At 30.1% G+C, this 25,159-nt stretch overlaps 2 protein-coding genes across 4 annotated transcripts in view; one reads left to right on the top strand and one right to left on the bottom strand.

Annotated features, from left to right (window-relative positions):
* The window catches only part of LOC129003485 (arf-GAP with coiled-coil, ANK repeat and PH domain-containing protein 2), a 175,975-nt gene extending 160,784 nt beyond the window's left edge, over positions 1–15,191 (bottom strand). The window contains exon 1 of the mRNA XM_054431781.1: positions 15,175–15,191. Within this exon, the coding sequence (XP_054287756.1) occupies positions 15,175–15,191 (17 nt within the window). The remainder of the gene's footprint in view (positions 1–15,174) is intronic.
* LOC129002476 (uncharacterized) overlaps positions 1–25,159 on the top strand; it is a 200,776-nt gene that overhangs the window by 134,934 nt on the left and 40,683 nt on the right. For 2 of the 3 annotated variants that reach the window (XM_054430310.1, XM_054430311.1), the window contains exons 2-3: positions 13,583–13,635; positions 24,882–24,936. The gene's annotated coding sequence lies outside the window, so the exon portion shown is untranslated. The remainder of the gene's footprint in view (positions 1–13,582; positions 13,636–24,881; positions 24,937–25,159) is intronic. The other variant, XM_054430312.1, reaches the window with a different exon arrangement.

Genomic DNA, 25,159 nt, shown 5'->3' with positions numbered 1-25,159 from the left:
AATGGATGGTTGAATTTTTTAACCTTTTAGATAAAAAAATTAGTGTATCTACCTTTGAATGTAGGAACTAACACATATTCAGCAAAATTCAGCCATTCATAAAAGACTCATCAAATTACAGAGGAAATAACGCCAACATAATAGTCAACATTGAGAAAAAGACGAATGAAAGGCAATTGATTTGAAATTCCAACGACCAGGAAATTATTGAGAATTTTGAAGACAACATTTAATACACAAAAATCACAACTTAATAGCAGTAAAAAGGGTAAATTTTGGTTTTACCCCAGACCAAAATAATTGAACAAGTACAAGCCTGTATTGTATTGTTTTTCAAATTATTCATACAAGAACACCCCAATCAACTAACAAACTAAATATATTAATCGGTAACGAACATATTGTGACAAATATACTGTATTTCGGTACAAATACAACTGCTCTACATTGGTTTAGAAAAAAAGTAAAAAGTAAACAAACAAATTCATAAATACAAATAAAACGTGCATATTTGTATGGTTTGAGAGTTAAAAGCAATAAAACTTGACACTACGCTGTAGTTTCGACCACATACTGTTCAGTTTTTATACATCACAACTGATACAAACGGACATGCCTCCGGGTACGTGCGAGCTTTTCTTTGGAGAATTATCTGATGTTTCAAACATGTGGAATGGACATATTTATTGTTCATGAAAATTCAATTTTCTAAGTCACATTTGTATGATTTAAAACGACTGATTTATTTACAAACAACTGTTGATTAAAATTCTGCAAACATAAAAAATTCTAAAATTCTATAATTGTCTATGTATATGATTAGGCTACTACTGCAACTAATTAATAGGTAAATTACATCCTAATTTTTATCAATAAATTTTACATTACATCAAACTTAAGCTTCTCACACCGATAGACCTATATTTTCTATTCAGTAATTATAATTATAATTTAACCATCTGGAGATGTTTTATTTATCAAACATAATATTGTCAACTGAGATGATTCTGCTCTACCCTATGAATCCAATCTAGGCAAATTATCTCCCATAAAGTGTTTAAAAGAACCCTTAGCTCGTGATAGTTATGTGAAAAAACTAAGTACTCGACCTAACAAAGGAAGTGCTGACGGGCAAACTGTCTTCGAGATGATACTGAAAAGACTTGAAATTGATCGTGGATGAGACTTTAAAACATTTTAACTATTTCATAACTCTCTTTGCCTTTTTTAATTAACCTCAATAAAGAATAGCAGTTAGTGTTAACAGAACTTAATTTATTAACTGTTCCATCAACTAACTGTTAACTCTCAATGTTTAACTACCATACCAGTAAATATATCGTTGTGTATAGGACTCAGTCAATTGATGGACAATTGAATCAACTATTCAAATTTTAATTCTTTAAAACTACATTTATTGAGTTTTTCGTAATTTAAATTAATTTTAGATTTTTGTATTAACCATAAAACTTCCAGAGACCGAAATAGTTGTATATCAACACAATATTTTAAATTATAAGACTTCATTTTATAAAAAAGTTGTTTACCCTAATAATTTAAATTTCCGTAATTTTGGCTGTTGAAAATGAAAATGACGGGAAACAACTTCATAAGCCGCTTTCGTTAAGTCCACATCAATGGAGAAGTTGAAAATATAAATATTGAACAAGTTGTGAAATAAAGCAATATTGTCGATTGGAAATAATAGATGTTATTTTCGTCACTTTACATGAACTGATGCAATGTGATAATGCAATAAACGGGTAATATTATAATTGGATCATTTTGACGATTCGCTTGTTGTATTCATTACGTTATACAGGGTGTCCCGGAACTCTCTACCAATATTTTAGGGGATTGCTCCTGGGTAAGAAACATAACTAAATATAATATTTAAACCGTCCGGAAGTCCTTAGTTACTCACACAGCCGCCATTTTGTTTTTTTCAGTTATTAATTTTTTTTGTAAAGATTGGTTAAACATACGAAATGGAAACTTTGCACAAATATTTATGACAAATAGACAAAGCTACCAAAAAATTATCACGATTATTCAAATTCATAAAACAAAATGGCGGCCATTTAAAATTGTTGTAAAATCAATGGTTTTTGAGTTATTTAAGAAAGAAAATTTAAATGACCGCCATTTTGTTTTATGAAGTTTGAAAAATCGTCATAATTTTTTGTAGCTTTGTCTGCTTGACATAAATGTTTGTGCAAAGTTTCCATTTCGTATGTTTAACCATTCTTTAGAAAAAAATTAATAACTGAAAAAACAAAATGGCGGCTGTGTGAGTAACTAAGGACTTCTGGACAATTTAAATATAATATTTAGGTACGTTTCTTACCCAGGATCAATGCCCAAAAATATTGGTAGAGAGTTCCGGGACACCCTGTATAGGAAAGTAGAAAAGTGAAAATATGTAAATTACACATTTGATCATGCAATATAGTTTTATGTTAATTTATGAGTAAAATTGTAATTTATGAGTTACTTGAAACGTGAATGCCACAAACACAGGGAAACATCGTGTTATTTTCTATGTCAGAGCATCAGCAATCAATGAGTGGAGTGATGTTTGTTTGTACGTGTCGTGTTTCAACACATAAAAGTGTCGCGATTGGAAGGTTTGGCGTAATAACTATGTTTAAGTGAAAAACGCGTGTATGGAAATCATACAGCATTTGTTGTGTTAAAACTCTTTGCATTTTATCAAAACAACATCATGCAGCAAACTCTAGATTACAACGATTGAAAGGCAAGTTTTGGGTATTGTAAACTATTTTAAATAAAATCACGTGTAAATTTGGAGTTTATGCATTCACTAACTTGGCTTATTTTTTGATTATCTTATTCAGTTTTGCACACGAAAAACACAATTAACATGACAGATTCTTACATATTTTTATTACAGCTCGAACCTATGACATGCAATCAGGTTTTGTTGTGTATTGTTTCTTCTGTGTTATATAAAAAAATGTAATCATTTGCAAAAGGAATGAATCTGTAGGTTAGATTGGATAGAGTATTTAAGTAAATTTAGATTCAAGTCAATTGAAAACAGGAAGGGTTCCCTTACCTACCGAAAAGAGTTAGGTAAAGCACTCAGCATAGAACAAGTACATTTAATATAACTAAAATACAATTATTGTTCTACAAATAAACTGGTTTTATGTGTAACCCTAGAAGTGTTTTATTTAAACGTAATTCCCTTTTAATTAATTTAATATCTGTCATCAACCTAACCTGTCTAGGAACTTTAGGAAATTTAGCTTTTTTAGTGTGTAGGCCGACATGATAAATAATTTAAAATCTTTAGGCGTAGGCGAAGAACAAAAGTAAAGTTTTCAAAGTAGATTGTTTTTATTTTGGAAGCATTTTTGAAAACTTTTTGTAAGCTAGGTATAAAAAAATAGGTAAAAAGGCTATCAATAGATTAGGTTTCTACATTGAAATATTCTAATTACATCAGTTCCTCAGGTATTCTAATTGAAGTTTATATATCAAAGTTCCAAGCAAGCGTAATAATGTTACCAGGTTGAACATATTGAAAGTGGAAATCATTTTGAAGGTGCAAGACTGGACCCGACCGCCATGGATCATTTTTAATTAATGATCTTGGCTTAATTTTAACTGTTCTTAGTCAGTGCAACGCTTCCCAGCTAATTCCAAACTTAATCTCAATTCATTAAATTAATTTAAGTTCACAAACATTTAATGTGGCTTGAGGTAGAGCATAGAGTGTCATAAGGTTATTTGAGTAATATGACCGAAGAATTTGAGAAACAAGGATATTAATTAAATGGAAAGTGTAAACTAAGGAGCAAACGCAGGTATCTCCCAGGATGAACTGGGGGCTTTGAGTTATTGGATTGGTCCCAGATCCCTAACGTAACTCTCCCTATTTTATAGATATCCTGAGGGAATATATATCCAGATTTTTCAGGGAACCAATCCAGCTACGTGCACTTTATCACCTTAGTCACTTAGTGAATATTTCAACGACGTTGGTAGGTATAAATTATGACATTTTCATGACTACTAACCACTCTGATATATTTATTTGTTACAAAATTGGCAATGTTTTAAAATTTAATTATATCTTAGCCAATCTTTTAGAAACGCATCTCTTTCTTTGTAAACACAAACAATTTCCCTACTGAAAAATGATTTGTTTGTAATTTCTTTGTAAAAAAATTAATGACCTATTACTGTAAACAATCACTATAAATGCAATACATGTGTAGCTTAATGATTTGTCTGTAACATTTGTAATTTTACAGTTATCCTAGGTTTTGAAAGTTGAACTAATTCTCCCTACGTCATTTTTTATTTGACTTACATATAAAGTTATAAACATTATTTAAAACGGTACGGACACCGAGGCTTTTTATTTTAAAGGCAAATTGGATTATTTTGTAATTCATAAAAACAATAACAATTTTAAAAGATTGTAGTAAGATTAAAACAACTCAACTTACAAATTGCAAATCCTCGTTTTCTGAGAATATCTAACAATATTACTATGAACAATTTAATGTTATGATTTAGCCTTACGATTTGGGATTTATCGTCTTTTAAAAATAATGTCACAAGCTAAAAAAAAATTATAAACATAAATTTTTAAAAAAGTAATAGAATGCGTGGAAATTTAAGAAGGTATAAAATATCCGGTGTGAAGACAAATTCCCTGTACAATATTTTACTCAAGGCTCTGTGGTTGATAAAAAACGAACAAGGGTTTGTGAAATCGGCCCATAAATTTAACCTCAAGATATGTTCTGCATCTTAGAATTCAACAGTATATCACATACCAAGCACATCTCTTATTATTTAGTAATTTGTTAAATATTACCTTGAAGAAGTTAGTTCTTCGATTTTTTTGTCATAATTTCTTTTTCCACTCTAGATTTCCTCGTATCCAAGTTTGCACCAAACCATTCTCGTGGCACATTTAACTATCGTTATCTTATTGTTTAGTGCATTATAAGACTTGTTAGTTTATACTATCAGCTTGTTTTGATTTTAGTATTGTACTAGTTAGTCGTTATTGAATGCATATGTATAAACAACAACCTTTAGGCATAGACATATTTTGTTCGAGAATAAGATACGTGTAAAATGGACGTCAGTCTATCAAATCTATAAAAGATGAATACGTATATACAATGTCACGCTTAATGCAATTAGGCATACAGACACGATAGGCAATTAGGTCCTGGACACGATAAAGACCCCCATCCCATCCTTCCTTTAGATATTTTCAATGCTGTTTTACTAAAAGCTTTTTAGACATGAATGCGATTGATTGTTTGATATAGTGTTATTTAAATAAAATTTACGAACAATGTTGTTCTAGGGCGCAATTGTTTGTATTAGATACAGTATAATATATGAGATACAATTTAAAAGTTGTGTATAAAATTTTACGAGTACGTCTAAGTAATATCCTTATTACAAATTTGCTGCGTATTTTACGCGTTCCTTGTTATTGGATACGTCCCATAAAGAAAGTGAAAATTCCAAATATTAAAAAATAGCAAACTTCCATCTAAGATATAACACAAGCTTTAAACTAAAAAAATCGTAGTTTGTTTTACTATTAATTTTTTAAAGATCTTATTCATTCATAAAAACTGTTTATTCATAGCTATATATAAGTTGAGGTATATTTCACAACTGGATATAATTTTTGTGAACAACATGTGCAGACATTTCCAGGGAGGACATTGAAAGGACACGTCGCACGAAGATATTGAAGACATGTCTCAGATATATCGAGATAGTATTGCAGACTTTCATCAAAACATGAATCCTTACATTTTACGGAAATATGAATGCAAATAATTTGCATTAGAAAGTTTGTTCAACAGCATTTTACCTACCTCATCCACTGCCCTTATATAAATTTCAATAGTAACAAAGGTACGTGAAAATAACCGAATGCAAATCGATATTATTTACGTAAAAACATTTAAAATAAGTAATAAATTGCCTGCTAAAACGTATCGATCCTGGAATACAAGTTTATATATTTCGAGCGGAAAATATTTTTTACAGGGCTTTGCGATCACTAAAAAGTAACATCTTGCTATTTATAAATTCCCAATAGAAACATATGAAAACATACTGGTCAGTAAAAGCAATGCAATGACTACGGAGAGGAAAAAACTGAAAAATGAAATATTCATTGAGGAAGTATCTGCCCGCACTTATATAAAACATTATATGAAACTTGGATGCTACTCCAGCCCAATATTCCGCTTTTAATCCTTGCAAACAGCACAAAAGTACAGGTCAAAAATGGTTGCATCGATCTATGATTTTTATCAAATATTTTAAGCATGTCTTTGCTTAAATCGTAATCCTAATATTGAAATATGTAATGACATTTTCAATTTTTTAAGTAGCCTTACTGTATTTCTGTCTATTGTAAATCTGTGTAACTACGATATAGTTTAACTATATGCCCTTGACATAAAAAACAATAAAACTATATCCACTATCAAGTCTTGTTTCTGCTATTAATAACAAAAGGTTCAGTTTTGAACCGTCAAAAAGCTACTGACTTTTTTCATGATTGAGCCGGCGACATTTTGATTGTTAGGCGAGCACTATAACCCTTCAGGTACCCGATATGAATGTTACGGTATGATAATACAAATTTTGTAAGCGTGGCAAATAATTTATATTATCTCTGAGCCCAGTCCTCATTATCCATGACGCTTTAATTACGAGTTCTAAGTATACCAGGTAAAAAACACATAAACTTGAACTGAAACACATGGCCCTGACAGTAGTTGTGGCCTCACAGCTATAAACTCGTCAAACCATTTTCTTTGCTTCGCACGTTGAGCCATATAATATTTTATAGCAGTTGTATGTCGATCTGGAGGGATTCCATAAAATCTTGTATCTCTACTTTATTTTTTAATGTTTGGAAATATAATTATCTTGCCACAACGCCCTATAACCATTATCCAATATTTCCTCATGTTCACGGTAAAAAATTGCGTTTTATGAGTTCTTTTTGCAGAACAATTGATTTAATTATTTTACAAATTAGTAGATTTTACAACAATATTATTTAAAAATACTGATACAGAGACTTCGATATCAATACTAGAATATGTTTAGAATAGTTCTCAGTTATTCGATTTCTTTTGTGGAGCTACCAGTTAATTGGGTCAAATAATGTTGATATGGAAAGACAGACATACATAATCTCTTTATAATAGAAAGTTCCCTTATACTTTATTACTGACACAAAATTAATTTTACTATCACAAACGTTCCACACTTATGATTAAAAAATGGGTACTCTCATAAAACAATTTATTGGAAAGATTTTGTTTAACGTATTCCTATGTCTGAATAGAATCAACAATTCAATTCAATTCAATGTCTGAATAGATTTCAATTCAAGATTTAACCTTAAATTACCTTATTAAAAAAATATTGGTAAGTTTCAGTATTCAAACTCAAATCAAATTCAATTCAAATAGCTGAAAATAATGTGAATACTTTTTTACCTTTCATTGTTTTTTTATTTGATTAAATTTGAGAACAGTTTTTAAAATTAATTTAACTAATTTTCTAATACAACTTAAATAAACTAAAATATAAAATGTGGGTTCAAGAAAAGAGCACTCATATGAGGGTTGACGTTAAACTATGTTCGGTTTGAGTGAAAATGTTGTATATTTAGATAGACTGTTTACTTTAGAATCCATAGTCAATAGTAAGATATTACTTTGAATTTAAAAGAACATTTATCTTAGGGGAAATGCAGTACTTAGCGTTATAACTAAGGTGAAGGAGCTACACTTTAAAAACATTTAAAACGTTAATTCATAAAAAAATATTTTTTTAATAATTTTCTGCAACGAAAAACGATCGAGCTTTACTAACTCACAACCAATTATTAGTACAAGAGAATATTTTATTCATTTACGGGAGTAGTGTCTAAAATGTACAGTTGTTTGATACAGTATGTTGTATTCTTATGTTACATAATTTGTATGGCTTTTGCCAACGACTATCTCCTACACAAAAAATGTTTTCCTTACCAGGAAAATCCATTTTCTACCCTACTTTTTTCTTTTAACAACAAATGTTATTACTCTTCCACTAACTACAATTAAAACAAAGTTATAGCAGTACAATGGTGAAAACAATAAACTATATATATATATATATATTTTTTTTTTTTTTTAGAAAGGAGATTTCAAGTTAAGATGTTAGTAAACTTCACTAAGGTATGATAACGTCATGTTATCGGAATATTTTTGACGTCTCACTAAGTTAAGGAAGCTGCGAGTTACCAGCCTAGATACCCCAGTCCGTGGCTATAGTTGTATCAGACAGTCGAGCACATCGATTCCTCCCAGCAATATTGCCAGGACATTTGTTACGAGAGTTATTTAATAAACCATTATATGTACCATTTAAAAATAGCTTGTAAATTACAGTAGAAAATTTACCTTGTTGATTAATAAAGAATATAAGATGTAAGTATTATTTTAGGATATTTAATTTTAACTTGAAAATTGTTGTTACTATAGGACCATTTCACTTACAGTATTTCCTATAGTACATATTCAGAATAGGATGTAGTAGTTTGCGAAGAAGCTTAAAATTAAAAGTTTGAAGCTCCATTAAATATGTGTAAATGTTCCCTACTAATACAATTTTGATTGCTAAATATGAATTCTTAGATACATACTAATATTTTAATCATTTAATTTATTTTTTATTAATTATTTCCCCACTATTAACTATACCAGCTCAGCTATCTTATAAAATATCTGGTTGAAATATATTTGTCATTAGATATAAACTAACGAAAACAAGTCAAGTGTAAGAGATTTTGCATAAGGCACATCAACGCTTAAATCTAATTGCATCTATTAATTAAAATGAGATCGATAAATTAATTAATAAAGAATTTAATAATTTGAATAAATCGATTAGATTTAGAGATATAACTTTGTAAGGTATATGCACTTAAATTCGTTAAAGGATATGTCAAAAATTTCGATTATAAATTATTTATGTTAAAATAAAAATATTTCTTTTAAATACTTAAATATAATTGTGTAAGTCCTAAAGCCAAAAGTAAGCTAATATTTTTCTAGTGCATACTTTCCACTAGGGCACATATTAGAGCAAAGCATTGATTGGACATAGTAAGATTGGACAATTGAGTAAAGTCTATTTAGTTGAAAGTCAGCTCTGAACTTATAATCTAAGTTATCTCTTCTTTCAGTTTTTAATTTTTCATATTTAAATTTCTTTTCAGAGTAGCAAATGGTTTCCTTGAATATTGCAATGTAGTGCATTCATCGGGATTGTCTGTTTAATTCTTCCTTTCGATTTTTATGTTCTCAATATTAATAAAAGAATGAGAAATGATATAAATAATCATGAGACAAATATTATTATAAAAAGGTAAGAATTATTAAGGTATAAGAACCAAGAAAATGTGTTGTATTAGGTTTTTCAAGGCCACTCAAAAAGCAGCCATATTTGCGATGGTTACAGCATTCAAGATGGCACTTTTCAACACTTTTTATTAAACTTACCTACGGGTTTTACTTTGCAGTAGTAAAAAACTTCAACATTATTAGTGTAAGATAAGTTTGCAAACCCGAAGGTAGTAAGTGTGAACACAAATTAGCAACTTTATACGTACAGGTATTGTGTTGGATCAGCTATTACATAATTTACTGTAGTTTTACACTTTTTTGCCGTTTTTTAAAAACAAAACATTGGAATTATTTTTTAATCGGTCTTTGCGTTATTAATCCGTGTACCAAATTTTAATGCTCTAGAAAAATCATTAAGATATAGAAAATTATTCTGTTAAAAACTAAAATGGTGGCTACACACTGCACAGGTAACTTATGAGTTTTGGATATTGTTAACGTGATATTTTAGCTAGCCCTTGTTCCAGGATTGATACCTGAAAAGGTCGGGAGCGTGTTTAGTGACACCCTGTATATAGTGATAACTTTTTAAAATACTTAATGACTAATTCGTGCGTTAGATATCATTGATACCCCAAATAGTTAATTACTTACTTTTCATAATTTTAAAAGCACAAACGTTATAAGCCAAAGTAAATTAATACCGTTATCATATACCGATGTATCCTGAGTGTGCAATAGAGCAATGTTCAACTAATTGCAAATCTCCCCAGGTTATACAAACATACAGCTCAAGTGTTATCTAATTCTCGCTGCTGGAATTTAGGAATCTATTGAAGTAGTTGTTGGTATACAGTAATAAACATGGATATCGAATCCTGCACGATTAATATTTTTTTATAGAGATTTTTATGACATTATCATATATGTTTCCATAATTCTAGCTCCTACCAATATTTTTATGCGTTTAATGAAACTTTACGTCTGAGTAAGTAAACAAGGTTGTTCTTAGAAAAATCTCTTACTGTGGGTTATGTAACTCCTTTCAAAACGAACAACATGTTTATTCTAAGATCGCGATACCTTTGCTGAACAAATTAATCGATTTTTGTGGTTAAAAGCGTTTATAGGATTTGTACAAACACTGACAACATGCACAACTGCTGCACTAAATATAACAGAGTTAATGCAATCAGTGGTTTGATAATTGTTTAGGGTCGATTTATCATTCAATTCCAATAAACGCAATTGTTTCCTTACGACAATGGAAATACTACGGTTAGATTTATGATTAAATAATTAATTACAGTAATTATAAATTTATTTACAAAATACATTCAATCATATGTTATACATTTGTATGTAGGTGATTACAAAATCAACATAATCTTTTGGAAATTTCGACAAATCTAATACTAAAAGACTACAAAACTGTAACCTATAAAATGGGATCTAATTAATGGTTTGGCCAGAATGAAAGTAGTTCTAAAATGGATTTCTTATAAACTGAATTAATTGATTTAATAACTTAACTGAGACAATTGTATGCATGTGGGTCAGGGCTTACAAAACACAGAGTTAACTTACATTGCTAAGTTTTCTTTTTCCAATAACTTAATTTAATTGAATGCAAGTTAATATAAAATTTAGCACTTTTAATGTTTTTTTAAACCATGAAAGGTAATGCTAATTAATTAGCTAAATTCTAAGGCAATTTTGAATGCAGTTTATTATTTTGCAGTTTATTGTTTTACTATATACCTAATCATTATTTCACCTCATCAACTTTCTTAAGGAAGTAAATTATCCTTATTTTTTGTTATTTTGTAGCTAATTAAACCAAAATATGAATGGAGTATGGACTTAATCACAGAAAATTTAAGAACTTCATGGTTTTTAAATATAATGACTCCTAAGAACTTACAATGAATTGTCCGTGCTATATTTCTTGACAGACGGAGGTAAAAAGATATGTTTAGTCATTCTTTGGAATGCAATTTGTCATAATCAACAGTAATGTCACTCATTACAACTTAAATAATTTATTTGTAATGTATACGTAAGATTCTTCTATTGATGCAAAACATTTATGATCACATTAAATGGCGACTCCACTACAAATAGTACAACAACTCTGCAACTAAATAATGTTTCGGACAACATGGTCATTAATCGGTGAATTACATGGTAGGTTAGAATCAGAGCGTAGTTGAGAGGCATTGGCGTCTATAATCCGGCACTACCCTAAACATTGTACAAGGGCTTTGAAACTATCAACACTTGGCTAGGTGTAATACTGCTCTACGAATTAATGATAACGCTTCCTAATAGAGCATTAATACCCCAGCCACAGCAAACATGTAGACTAAACGAATTCCATTTGTCTAATTGTATTTACACTAAATTATCTCCTTAAGAATGCAATATTTATTTCCTATTTAAATAACACTAATTTAAAGAGTAGCCTACTTAGGTTGGTTGCTACTGGGAAAGAAAGAGTATTTTTTAAATACAATGTAAATGGTAAAGTCGATAAGTTTTCCAAAATTTGATCAAAATACGTTCATAAACCATCAAAGTACAACAGTTAACTTATATGGACTAACATAAACATTTTAAATTTAGAGTTTTTTCCCTCAACTATTAAGCGCATAACAACGCTTTTTGATGAGTGTAGAATGGTGTGAGATGATCTGTGTAACTTTGTTACTTTCTAAGACCATCTGGTTCATAAACCAGGATAATTTATTTAACTGAACAGCTGGGGCCAGTTACGAAACATCAAAAAGCTACTGACTTTTCTCAGGATCGAACCGGCAACCTTTTGATTGAGCACTATAACAACTTGGCTATCCAGCCAGTTTGGACAACCTTCGATTCATAAAAAAAAAAAAAAAAAAAAAACTGGTCTTAAGGAGTTAACTCGTAGGTTAGATAGTATCAGAACCACAAAAACCAAGTTTTGTTTCCATTGGGAAGTATAAGAACACATTTTAAGGGTGACCTACAGACAAAAATACACACCATATCTGTAACTTATAAATTGTGGAAATAACATCCTACAAGATATTGTTACGAGTACCAGTAGTGTTGAAAACAACAGACTCCTCGACCTCATAATATTTTATGAAGAGTAATGGGATTCCCAAAGTTCTTTTCCAACACCAAACTTATTTTCTTGGATCGTATCTTGGGTTCAATCATAGAAGTTTATGATAACTTTCTATGTTGGAAAATTAATTTGAACGAAAAAAAACCAACCATGATTACACTGAAAAACTAATAAATAGATAGTGTTTTGAAATTAAATTAGTAGTTATTTTCAAAAAATCTAAAGAAAACCTAACTATTTATTATAATTCAATCAGATTGGATCGTAAACAACGATTAATTTAATTTTTTTTTATGTCTATTAATTCATCTAAAGCAGTATGTATCGTTAACACGTATTTCCGATTGGAAAAATATAAGTTGAAAACCCCTTACCAGGTTGCTTCGTACTGATTTAAATATATAAACGGTATGATATGAAAATAATTGATAGTTGGTGGTTCATAATGGTTCATTGGTGTGTTGAGTTCAAATCCCGATGCCACTTAAAATTTAACAGTGCAGTTCATTTTTGAGCCATACCATCTCACCCCTGCTTTGTCTGGTGTGTTCGTGCGTTCATGACTTTTACACCTTGTGGATGGCCAATTTCGTGATTGAAAGATGACCCCAACCTCTTTGAAAAACTTAAGTAAATGAACTGGTTTAAGTATATTTTAATAGGTTATCAGGATTTTAAGGTAGGCTATTATTAAAAGATGAATAGTTCGACAATTATTTTATGAAGATTCTGGCGTTAAAGGGAAACAATATCTCTATCTACTTGTTCTCAGGCCTATCATATTATCAAACATCTAAAGGAAAGGTCTCGATGTCAACTTTAGTTACCTAGCGATTCAGCTTATGTAAGTCGATCGGATTGATAACGTTTTTACAGTTTTTCTGAAGTTAAAAGATATTATTCTCCTTTAAGCCAAATATATATTTGACTAAACCATTTCACGATATATACGTTTTAAATTTCATAGATAAGCAACTAGCAAGTTGTAAAATTTGTGATGTGTTCATTCCCTTACAATCACTTACACGTGTTCCGTTTTCAGATATCACAGTCGATGTTAAGACTCGACAAAACACTTTAGAAATATCCACACCGGTAAGTACAGTATTAAATAAGTATTTTAAAATAAATTCATTATTAAAACTTGAAGTCACATTTAAGTGAGATTAAATAGATACATTCTAGAAAATAGGAATATTATTTGTTGTTCAAGGCATCTATGTATATAACCTCAAGGTTGCTAGTTGTCTATGATGGATTTGTGTTTTTGAAATAATCACTTTTATATCACTGAACATTAAAACACATGGTTGGCAACGTTTTGATCGTGAAATCTAATCCTCAGGTTCCTACAAACCTTAGAACATGACAAGATTACAATACAAACTGGATAACGCTACAAAATACAATAGCTGTAAAGAGTCAGTTTGCAGAGCAGTGAAACTAAAAAGAATAAAGTGGAAAAAGAAACAAGTTTTTTTACGCCTGACACAACTTGTACACCTCAACTCTTTAAAATTAAGGGGTTTTTTCATTTATTTTTATTTTTATATGATTGAGTTTACTGGAATAGGTACTCGGTGTGTGTAATAATCTAATCACAGGAATAAACCAACGGGTATTATTAAAAATACAAGTTTAATAAAGTGGACTTTAAATATTCAAAGCTATGCGATTTATAACTCAACATGAGATAATCAAGATTAAAAAACAATAAAGGTATAATCAGGATTGGTAATATCTGCATTTGAAGACTACAATAAGTTATAAATCAATCTAGCATTTCAAACATTTACCCTCATTAATCAATTTGTTCAATAACTGCGCCACAGTTAAATAATCAATCAATTTAAAATTAGTTTGTGATTCATTATAAACTCAGATACAGTAGTTATAAATCACAGATATCGCTCGACTCAGTAGTCTGTTGGCTTGAGGCAATTATCTAATTGGTTGTGCAACATTACCTTGGTAAACCAAGTATTGATTCAATTAAATAATTGAGCCTACAGCATTTCGTGTGTCATGTCTGTTTCATCTATTTTCTGACAATATAATATATTGATGTTTTGTATCAATAATCATTTCCCCATAAAATAATAACAAGTTACACAATGAAAAAATAACAAATCGTTGTTTAGCTATTTTTTAAGTTTACAGATTGATTGTAACCGATTTGAACGCAGTGGAAAAAACTATAATACATTGATGTACGAGTACTGCACCACTTAACTGTGCCACCATTGGTATGACTAGAAACTACCTATTATATGTAGAGAAGACATTAAACTCAGAACTTGAAATATTTTTTATGACGTATGAATTATACTGTTTTAATGACCGTCATTTTCAAATATGGCAGCAATGAAATTAAATTTGTTATGGAACACATTGACTGTTTTTTTAGTTTACTTGTTCAACACTATTGTGAATTTCTCGGGGGTCTTTAAAGAGAGAAGAACCGTACTGATTGTCTTTAAATATTTAAGGGTAACAAAACGAAATTCTAATATCTTAAAAAATGGCAGGCCTATTCGTAAACTTAAAAAAGACTGGACTCTATTTGTTTATATATAATAATTTGTTCTCCTTTGTATCTATATTCATATACAAACCAATCTGATAACATGTTACCTCTCCCAAGAGGCCATCTTGAGTTTGAAGAGTTTTCTCTTTGAATGATCTCTTCAGGCTACGTCTTTGAGCTTTTCAATCTCAGACCCAGGTTAATTCTGGCTAAAACACCCTTTGACTCCCCTCAACTCTCTCCTATTTATTTTGGATGGTGATTCTCACGTGTAGTGCATGCATCAGTCAAACTCTATGGGTAACGTAAAATACAGTCGATGTGATATGACGATATTCATTTTGATAGTAAGTAGGATCAATAATAATTTGAAAAAGCACCTTAACATATATTAGTTACGCGGGCCCGTGCTCAAATTACGGATAAAAGAGAGAGGTATTAAAGACGCTTTAGTTTTCAATAGGCGATCTTACCAGTTAGATTTATTTAAAAAGTGTGTCTTTTAAACATAAATCAGCAACTTTAGCACACTGCCTTGGTGGCTAAATTCAACTACATTTTGATCCTTGACACTTCAACTTCAAACATAAGGTGAGATCTCCAAATCTATCAACAGCTAATAAGATAATAAAAACCCTCACTCATTGATTTTTAATGTCCACACGAATACTCATACATACGCACTCTTTCACACACACACAGTATTACGTAAACTGCCACTTCCATCTGTGTTAACGGTGTAAACGACAGTCTGTTGTTTTGGCACATGTTGAACAAACAGCTGACCAAACAAGCAGGTTTCTGTTTTGTGTTGTAAACTGTTATAAACATCTTTGCTGCATGTTTTCCTCCAGATCTTACTCAGCGTTTTGTTTTGGAAACGTTAGACGATGAATACAGGTTCTATTTTGTTAGAGCTTTGAACCAATAGTCAATGGTTACAGTTTAAACGGTTCTGAAGCTTATGATTCAGTTTGAAAATCGGATCAGACCAATTGAAATTCGCTTTGTCTAGCCTACTGGTTTGCTGCAGCAGGGGGTATTATTAATAGCGTATAGTCTTGTATTTTTCCGTGTTTGCTCGGCTCCACCTTAGAAAATCATAACATTTACGAAAACAACATTTGAAAAGATACGAATACATTAGATGAGGATCTTATGAATTAATATTTATAACAAACACGGCCACTAAGAATTCCTATGTGTAGGCAACTAAACACTTTGGTAAATAAGTTGCAATAATATTAATCAGATTAATTTGTCTTAATCAAATCAGCAGACGAAGCTATCAAAGTGAGAGACATAGACAGTTGACGTCCTCAACTACTGCCGATTCTTTTAAAAATTACTATTTTACTAGCTAAAACATTTATAATTCATCAGCTGTATTCACTGCAGCACTAACATACACAATCTTGGGATTAATGATATATGATTTGCAAAAGAAAATATGGGGTCGAGGAAAACAAAATTCCTATCTCCTAATATGTAGCCTATACTGATACCCAATCGCCCTTGGGGAGATTCACTTCACGGAATACAAAATCACTCCACAAACAAACAATATTAATTGATACTAACACACAATTAATTATTCTTTATTGTTATTCAGTGTATTAAAAGTTCCCGGAACAGTTCAACAATGTTTAATCCTAATATAAACACCATTTTTAATAATAAGCATTTAAGCAAATTATTGGTTTTTTAACCAATTTAACATTTACTTACATAACAAAACAAAAACATTTTTAAGTTAATTAAAACAAGCCTATTTGACATGGACTAAACATTTGTAAAAACACACAAAAAATTAATTTTATGATAATGCCACTAATGAATAAAACTATGTAGTGCCGTCGGTAATAATGCTAAAAACGTGGATTATTACGATACTACCGGTGTTCTGGGTTCATATTCTGTCGTTATATACACATTTTGTTGATTCGTCTTCTTTAAACATGTTTAAAGCAAACACGAATAAAGTATTGGACAATAATAATTTTCTCTTTGAAACTTAGGCCTAAGCATATTTAGTAAATTACTTTAAATTGCTTTTAAATTGTAGAGTTTGATACGGGCTATTTGTAATTGAATAGTTGAATCGGAAATTAATTACATTAAAAGTTCTTTGATTTTTGAAACCTCTTCTGAAACAGAGCTGTGCTTCGTATATTTACAAAGCAAAAACGAATTCGTTAACCTTTACTTAATCTACTATTACTTAACTACACAAAAATTATAAAATTTAATTATTTTACCCATTTCTCATGGACAATCATACGGCTAAACAAACCGTGCATACAATAGTGTAATATTGACCATGGTAATTAATTAGTAGAATTGAGTTTTGTTACTGTTTGCTCATTGGATAATTATTATACAATTCGCACTAATTGACTATTTAAAATGGACCATTTTATTGAATTATCTGTGCACCTGAAATAGATTTCCTTTGAAATTATATTGAAATGTAATTACACATTACTCAAAATGCAACCATAAGCTATCCATAAATCAAACTATAAACCTAAGTCAGGAATTGTGTTTTAAACTGATAAAGCTTAAAAACTTAATTCACAACTCATCTTAACTTGTCAAGATAACAGATAGGTACATTTATTTTACCACGCTCAATACAGAAATCTACACTATTATAATAAAATTTACATGTTCCGATTGCCATTAGATAATATCACAGAAAACATGCTGAAGCTGTACACAACGATAACTACTATTTCCAACAATAGGTGAGTAACCGTTTGATATTTTTACTTATGCTTCATCCAGGTGCTTTGAAAAAGAGATTGATCCCCATTGCAACAAATTAAAAACCAGACATTGTTCAGTTTGTATTTTATGTTTCTCAAATCCAATTGATGTAACACTATGATGAAATTGATAAGGAAGAAATAAATTATTCACTTTTAATATCGTCGGTTGGCTTATATTCCTATTTTAATATATGAAACATATTTTGAGGTCTTTTTATCTTATTTATATGAGTGTTGATGTTGAGTAAAGAGTTTCCGATATTTTTGTGGTTATTGACGACACTCTTTGGTTGAATTAGCAGAGGATAAACAATAATTTACAAATCAAGATCAAAAGACAGTATAAAATCTTCTGCAAAACGAATTTCTTCATTGTTTTCAACTGATCCCTAAGAATGTAAATTCAATAAGGGAATATCTTGAATCTGTGGATCAATAGAAATGATTGTTTATCAAAGTATTCATCCTTCGATCCCTTAAAACTACCATGTATTCTTTAATTAGTAGTAATGTTGTAATTGATTTTCACAATAGTTCTGATATACATTTCCCAACTAAATCAATGCCTACAGTATAAATTTACTAACAAGCCTAGTTCTGTACAAATATTTTACACTCTCAACAAACATGAACGTAACTGTATACACTGACTACTGAATTTTCAACACGGAGTAAGATAAAAGGAACGGGAAAATCCCAACGTTATTTAATTTGCGTTCAATCTGATGCAGCAAACAAGCCGAGAACGCCAGTTGGATGTTTAAACTGCGCTTAACTCAACTCACAAAACAGGTGTTGTTTATGGTTGTTTAACATTAGCCAGCAGCTGAGGGCTGAGACTGGCGCTTTTAATAGACGCGTTGTTATGTGGAATGTCGAAGATGGAGAAGTGTTTACAGTGCTGTAACTGACATTCATTCCTTACTCTACTGACCTACTTCTGGAAATATATTTCATTCTTGTACAAACATGTTTTCGAATTAATGCATATTTTATTGTTATTTTTGTAACCTAAATGTTGTGAACCTAGTTAAAATGTTAATGCCATGTTGTAAATGTAGCCTAAGAGATTCAAACAACTTTTACTTCCGGAGTGATTCTTGTACTTGTACGGTAGGGGATGAAGACTCCTTTTGAGAGGCGAAACCGATAGCCAAGAAAGGACTACTAGCACCGGCAGTAAAAAACTTTTAAAACACAATTATATTACCATTAAAAATTAACCGTTACCCGTTTGACTTCATAAGTATTAATAAAACTACTGATTCGTTAAGTTAAGCTGAAATAAACAAAACAGAATACAGTAATACAAACAGATAATCACACCTGATTTCAATAAGGTAATAAATTGAAAAAAATAACAAAGAAAATATGTACAGCTGTGGTATTTTTAACATAAGGCTATATGGAAAGTTCCCTTTAGAAAGGAATTACGACCTTAAAGGGCAATTTATGAAATAATGGATAGTTTTGCGCAAAGTTTCTCGCTATGACGAACATTTTAAGTATATGGTTTATGGGGGTGTGACTTGTAGTTTTCTCAAAAGTTCATGGGTACTTTGGGATTTATATGTGGTTGTGATTTTGAGCAAATTTTAGAACAATACTAGGGCCTATGTTTCAAATATTTTTCAGTTATTCAAGTATAATAGGTACCCTTAAAGTAGGCCTACTCAAAATATTATGCACTTAAAGTACTCTATATTACGAACTAATGAACTATTATTTGATAATCGCAATGTATGCTAAACTAGAATATCATCATTATCTGATATTAGCAACCAGAGTATTGCATAATCATTGTTTGTATCTGCAAAAATTAAGCTTGGTGAATAAACATAAGTGATTAGTGATTAAAAATACGTTTACTGTACCTATATGAATCATCAGAACAAATATGCATATGCATGTCGTCACAGGAAAATCAGCTTCCCCGAATAGTCACTTGACACTAACTTCTAAGCGTAAGCGAATGTCTACTTAAACACACTCACTAACACTTTGAGTAGTTACACGAAAATACATGGTGTCATCGTACCGTTCAACGACCAACAACACAACAATGAACCAACAAGAAACTACCACATCATGCGAGTAGAAGACTTGCTTATCAGCTGACTAGGAAAGATGTTTTTGGTTCATATACTAGCCAGCATTTGAATACGCTACATAGAACATAGTTGATTATTGTATTATATAGGGTGTCCTGTTAGTAGTTACTAAAAGTTTAGATATAGGTTTAAAGGGTCAAATAAAACGAAAATGAAGAAAACGTATTTATAAAATTTAATATACGATTTTGAAAGTCTTAAGTAATTTGAGGGAAAAATCATTAAAATGTACCTGTATTTTTATTTTTTTAAATGTGGCTATTAAATTAAATTATCGATCTATATTACTTAAATTGTGAAATACCCCCGCTACAGCAAACCTAAGCGAATATTCATTTCTCAGATTGAATTTTTACAATAATATATTTCCTTTATGGCAAATGTTATTTAAAAAATATTATGTTTGATTAGTACCAAGGTTGTTGCCACAGGAAAGGTAGTAGAGCGTGTTTTAGTGAAATGTAAGTGCACTTAGGACAGATAAAGCATACATTATGCTATTTATATTGACAGATTGACCACGCCCTTAACTAACTACTCTTTTTTTCTCCAAACCAAATATTCCTGCATTTGATTTTTTACCAATAGTATAGTCTAACTTTAAGTTTGAAAATGTTGTATTTTTTAGTTAATTCATTCCCCAACAGGGAAGTAGCTATTACCGTAGGTTCGCACGGTATTAACTTTATTATTACGGTAATAACCGGTATTTGACCAGTATTACCAATACACACCAATAACATAAACCATTGACCATCATTGATCAGTACACACATTACAATTATAATGGGAAATAAATAAATCCAGTGATGGAAAATGTCCTAAACGATTTTTAAAACACTGTAGACCCTAACTCACCATTACTCGCGAATATACACCTAGCAGTACTGTATTATACATGTTATATTGGTAAACTAGCTACGACAAATTCCAAAACCTTTAGACGACAAATTTATCAACCAAATCTGTACTTTCAGCTGTATTTCCTCATTTATGGGTGGTTATGAATTTTAAATTATTGATTTTTGTACTTTCAACTACTTTTGTCTTTTCCCAGAACCCCAACACACAATCTGTACTCATTCCAATCACATAAATATTGTTAACAACAACAACGGTAATGCAATAACAACAAAACAGTTTCTGGAGTGAAGTATGAAATTGCAAACACAATTCATATTTAAATACCCCAGGGACACTATGAATACAAGATAACAATATGGCTTGGATACACAATAATTCTTGTCACATTGACTCTATAGGGAATCAACAATTCAATTATTTCAAAATAATTCAATCGCATACAGACACATTCACTATTCACATTACCTTCATACATTTTAATTATCAATTTCACACTACGTTTGTCAAATAATTATTGACAGTGTATTCTCGGTTTTATTTGGAACTTATTGGTACTATCTGAATTGTTTAGAATGTTTTGTTTATTTTGGTGCAAAAGGTGTTCACTTTTTATCTTAACAAATACTGGTTTTTTGACGGGTTTATTTAATAACAATAGTTGCCTAATGTTTCCAAAGGTAAAACTTTGATGGAGCAATTAGTTTCCCTCGATTGAAAATATTTTCCTCCACACGACACTGAAACCTAAGGTTTAAATTACAAGCAATTAACCACAAATATTATTAGCAGTCAACATACATACATACATTGTAGCTACATTAACAAAGTGATTGCTGAATTTACCATCCGTACATTAAACGAGACAAAAACAAAGAGAAATTCTAAATCATACCGCAAAACTTTTTAGTAGCTGATTTATTTCTAAAAATTATTTATTAAATTCAATTGTAGTAGTTTTAGTAATTTTTTTTGTAATTTATGCACAGGACTTTTTTATATTGTGGTGGTTCTTTTCTAGTTTATCTGGTTTTGTTTCTATTGTTGTTAATCGATGTTGTAAATGCAATCTAGGTTACAGTATTATTGAAGATGATTAATAATAAAATGAACAACTGTTCCTACAATTAATTTAAATATTGAGTATCCTGTGAATTAAATAGGTATCTGAGTGGTTACAGTGCTCACCTAACAATCAAAAGGTCGCGGGTTCAAATGTTAAGCTAGCATTTTGAGCCAATACCGTTATCTGACCCTGGTCATTAAGGTTTAAATAAAGATTGGCCTGGCTAAAGAAAAACATCACTCACTCAATTAATATTTTATAGCTAAACAATTTTATAGTTAGTTTTTACCTTCTAATTCTACTATTTGAATTTATAAATGAAAAGTATTATTTTAGATTTCTTATACTAGATTAAAGTCACTAAATAATGCATTGTTAGCGAAATAAAAAGCATAAGAGAAAGAATGCAAGTTAAGGGGGAAGTGTCGTGTGGCAGAAGGGGTGGGAGAGAAAAACGAGTGTACAACAAGAGGGAGGTTGTGGAAAATGTCTCAGGTGCAGCGGATAAACATTTCTGACAAAATACTGAGGACAACACTAAATATTTATTAAATACACTTCTCCTGAGTTTATTATACAGGGTGAGTTTCTACTGACCGTGTTAACTTCGCCAGTAGGTTCTACTCACTAAAAGGAACAAAAAAGTTCATATAAACCCATGTCCGATTTTCAACCGTTTGGCTGTAATAGGGGATTTTGTGTTTTTCTTATTTTATTAGACTTTGCTCCACAATTTATGTAATAAAAACGTAACCAATTACTTTAGAGAGTTATAGTTAAAATCATTGGAAAGAATATTAAATTTTCTATAAATCAAAGGTTTCATTCAAGAATTATACCATTACATAGTCCACGTTATATCCAAAATAAAGTAAAAATGTCATTAAATTAATTAATTACGATAATTTTCATGAGCCCACTTTGATACATAAACCTTCATCTATGCAATGTTGAAATGCATAAAAAACTTGGCCATTTAATAATCTTTCAAATGATATGCTATTCAATACTATTATTGATATAAACCAGTGAGAAATTACTAATAAACTACAATAAAACACGGTCTACAGATTTTGTTTTGACACAGTTTTTACTGTTAATAATAATTACTGTATTCATCATGTTGGCATACTCTTGATTGGTAAAAGGCTCCATAGTTTAATAAATGTTGAAAAACACTTAATTGACTTGGAAATATAAAGTTAAAACAGCAAATTACTCAACAAGGTATGTTTAAGCAGCTGAGTTATCTAGCTATAGATGACAAATCAATAAAAGCTGACTTAATCAAGCACAAGGTAAAACTAATTATACAGCATTTAAGAATCAAACACACTAAATCCTTGAAAATGTGAAAAACCTTGAGTTTATACATTTTATTAATTCAGATAATTTTAATAAATATTTAAAAGTTAAAATAATGTACAAATCTTATCAGATTGTTCAATAAAATACAACATGGAGTATACAGTAATTATTATCAACAGTAAAACTGTGCAAAAACAAAATCTGTAAACCGTGTTTTATTGTAGTTTATTAGTAATTTCTCACTGGTTTATATCAATAATAGTATTGAATAGCATATCATTTGAAAGATTATTAAATGACCAAGTTGTTTATGCATTTCAACATTGCATAAATGCAGGTTTATGTATCAAAGTGGGCTCATGAACATTTTCGTAATTAATTAATTTATTGACATTTTTAATTTATTTTGGATATAACGTGGACTATGTAATGGTATAATTGTTGAATGAAACCTTTAATTTATAGCAAATTTAATATTCTTTACAATGATTTTAACTATAACTCTCTAAAGTAATGGGTTAAGTTTTTATTACATAAATTGTGGAGCAAAGTCTAATAAAATAAGAAAAACACAAAATCCGCTATTACAGCCAAACGGTTGAAAACCGGACATGGGTTTATAGGACCTTTTTTGTTCCTTTTAGTGAGTAGAACCTACTGGCGAAGTTAACACGCTAAGTAGAAACTCACCCTGTATATTATCATTTCTTAGTAACGCACTTGTTGAATTCATGATGATTTTGCTAAGTAAAGTTTAGTCTTGGTTAATTAGTTAGTGTTTGTTAGGGTTAGTTGTTTTACAAACAAAATATTAATAACTAATTTTATTTTTTTAACTGATAAAAATGCTCAGTTTCAAAACTTAAGTACCTTTATATTTTTTTTACTTTTAAGAGAGCTGTTTAGTATATTTTTATACATAAAAAGTTCTAATTTAGGAAAATGTTTAAATGAAAGTGGTTCCAAATAAGTAATAAGATTTTAATACATAAAGTCAAGCAACGTTTCTAAAAAAAAATATTTGTTATGTTTACATTTGGTGTTAGAGTCAATGTGTTTGAATGTATGCAAAGATTCAAGGAAAAAATTTATTTTCAACGTAGGTTATTTAAGTGGCAATTGTTTTTTGATTGTTGCACAAAAACTAAAAACTTAAAACACATTCTAGGATTGGCACTAGTTTGAAATTTTCACTTATATTTTGAGTTTAATTTGATTTGTTAGTACTTTTATACCATTGTTGCTAAAGCTATATCATTCTCAAGCCTGTAATTGAACACACTAGCACATTGCATAAAATTCATGTGATCAATTATCAATAATATACCTCGCTAATTGACCTAATTAAATTCCAGAATATAGAATTTTTAAAAATATTTTAAAACCTTCATAATGTTTTAATCAGTTTTTTTTTTTACTAAAATTGTATAAAGAAAACCTGATTTATAAAAAAGATATCGTCAACAAAATAACTCCACAAACATAACTTCACAGGTAGAAACCCAATGTTCTGCTGTCAGACAAACGTGCGTCATTTTTCTTGGAACAAAAAATTACCTTCCCTGACTTGAATTGGTGGACATTCAAAGTCTCATATTACTTTTTATATGGAAAAGATCAAATGAATGAAATAAATACTTAGCATTTCCAAGTATTACTTACGCCTTACAATATAAAAGTGCAATATTTTGTTTCAGATGACGATCCACATAGTTCCTGTTATTGAGAATTGGAAAAACTTATAGTGCAAAGGTGAGATTCTGTTTTATTTATATTTCTCAACTAAACAAATTTAAAATAATCTAAACCTCAACCTTTGAGTGGCAAAATCTGTAATTACAACATATTTATTACAGCTACTTGTTTGTGAAATGGAATAAATCATGTAGCGGTAGTATACCTTATGGTTCCCAAATCCTCGAAGAGAGACAGGAGGCTCAATTTATATTTCTCTACTTTGGTAGTCATCACCAGG

Source organism: Macrosteles quadrilineatus, unplaced genomic scaffold (genome assembly GCF_028750875.1).
Source record: "Macrosteles quadrilineatus isolate MER2022 unplaced genomic scaffold, UCM_ALF_1.0 Scaffold_9__3_contigs__length_116548681, whole genome shotgun sequence".
Lineage (NCBI taxonomy): Eukaryota > Metazoa > Arthropoda > Insecta > Hemiptera > Cicadellidae > Macrosteles > Macrosteles quadrilineatus.
Note: the sequence above shows the minus strand (reverse complement) of the source record. Positions and strands in the feature narration are given on the sequence as shown.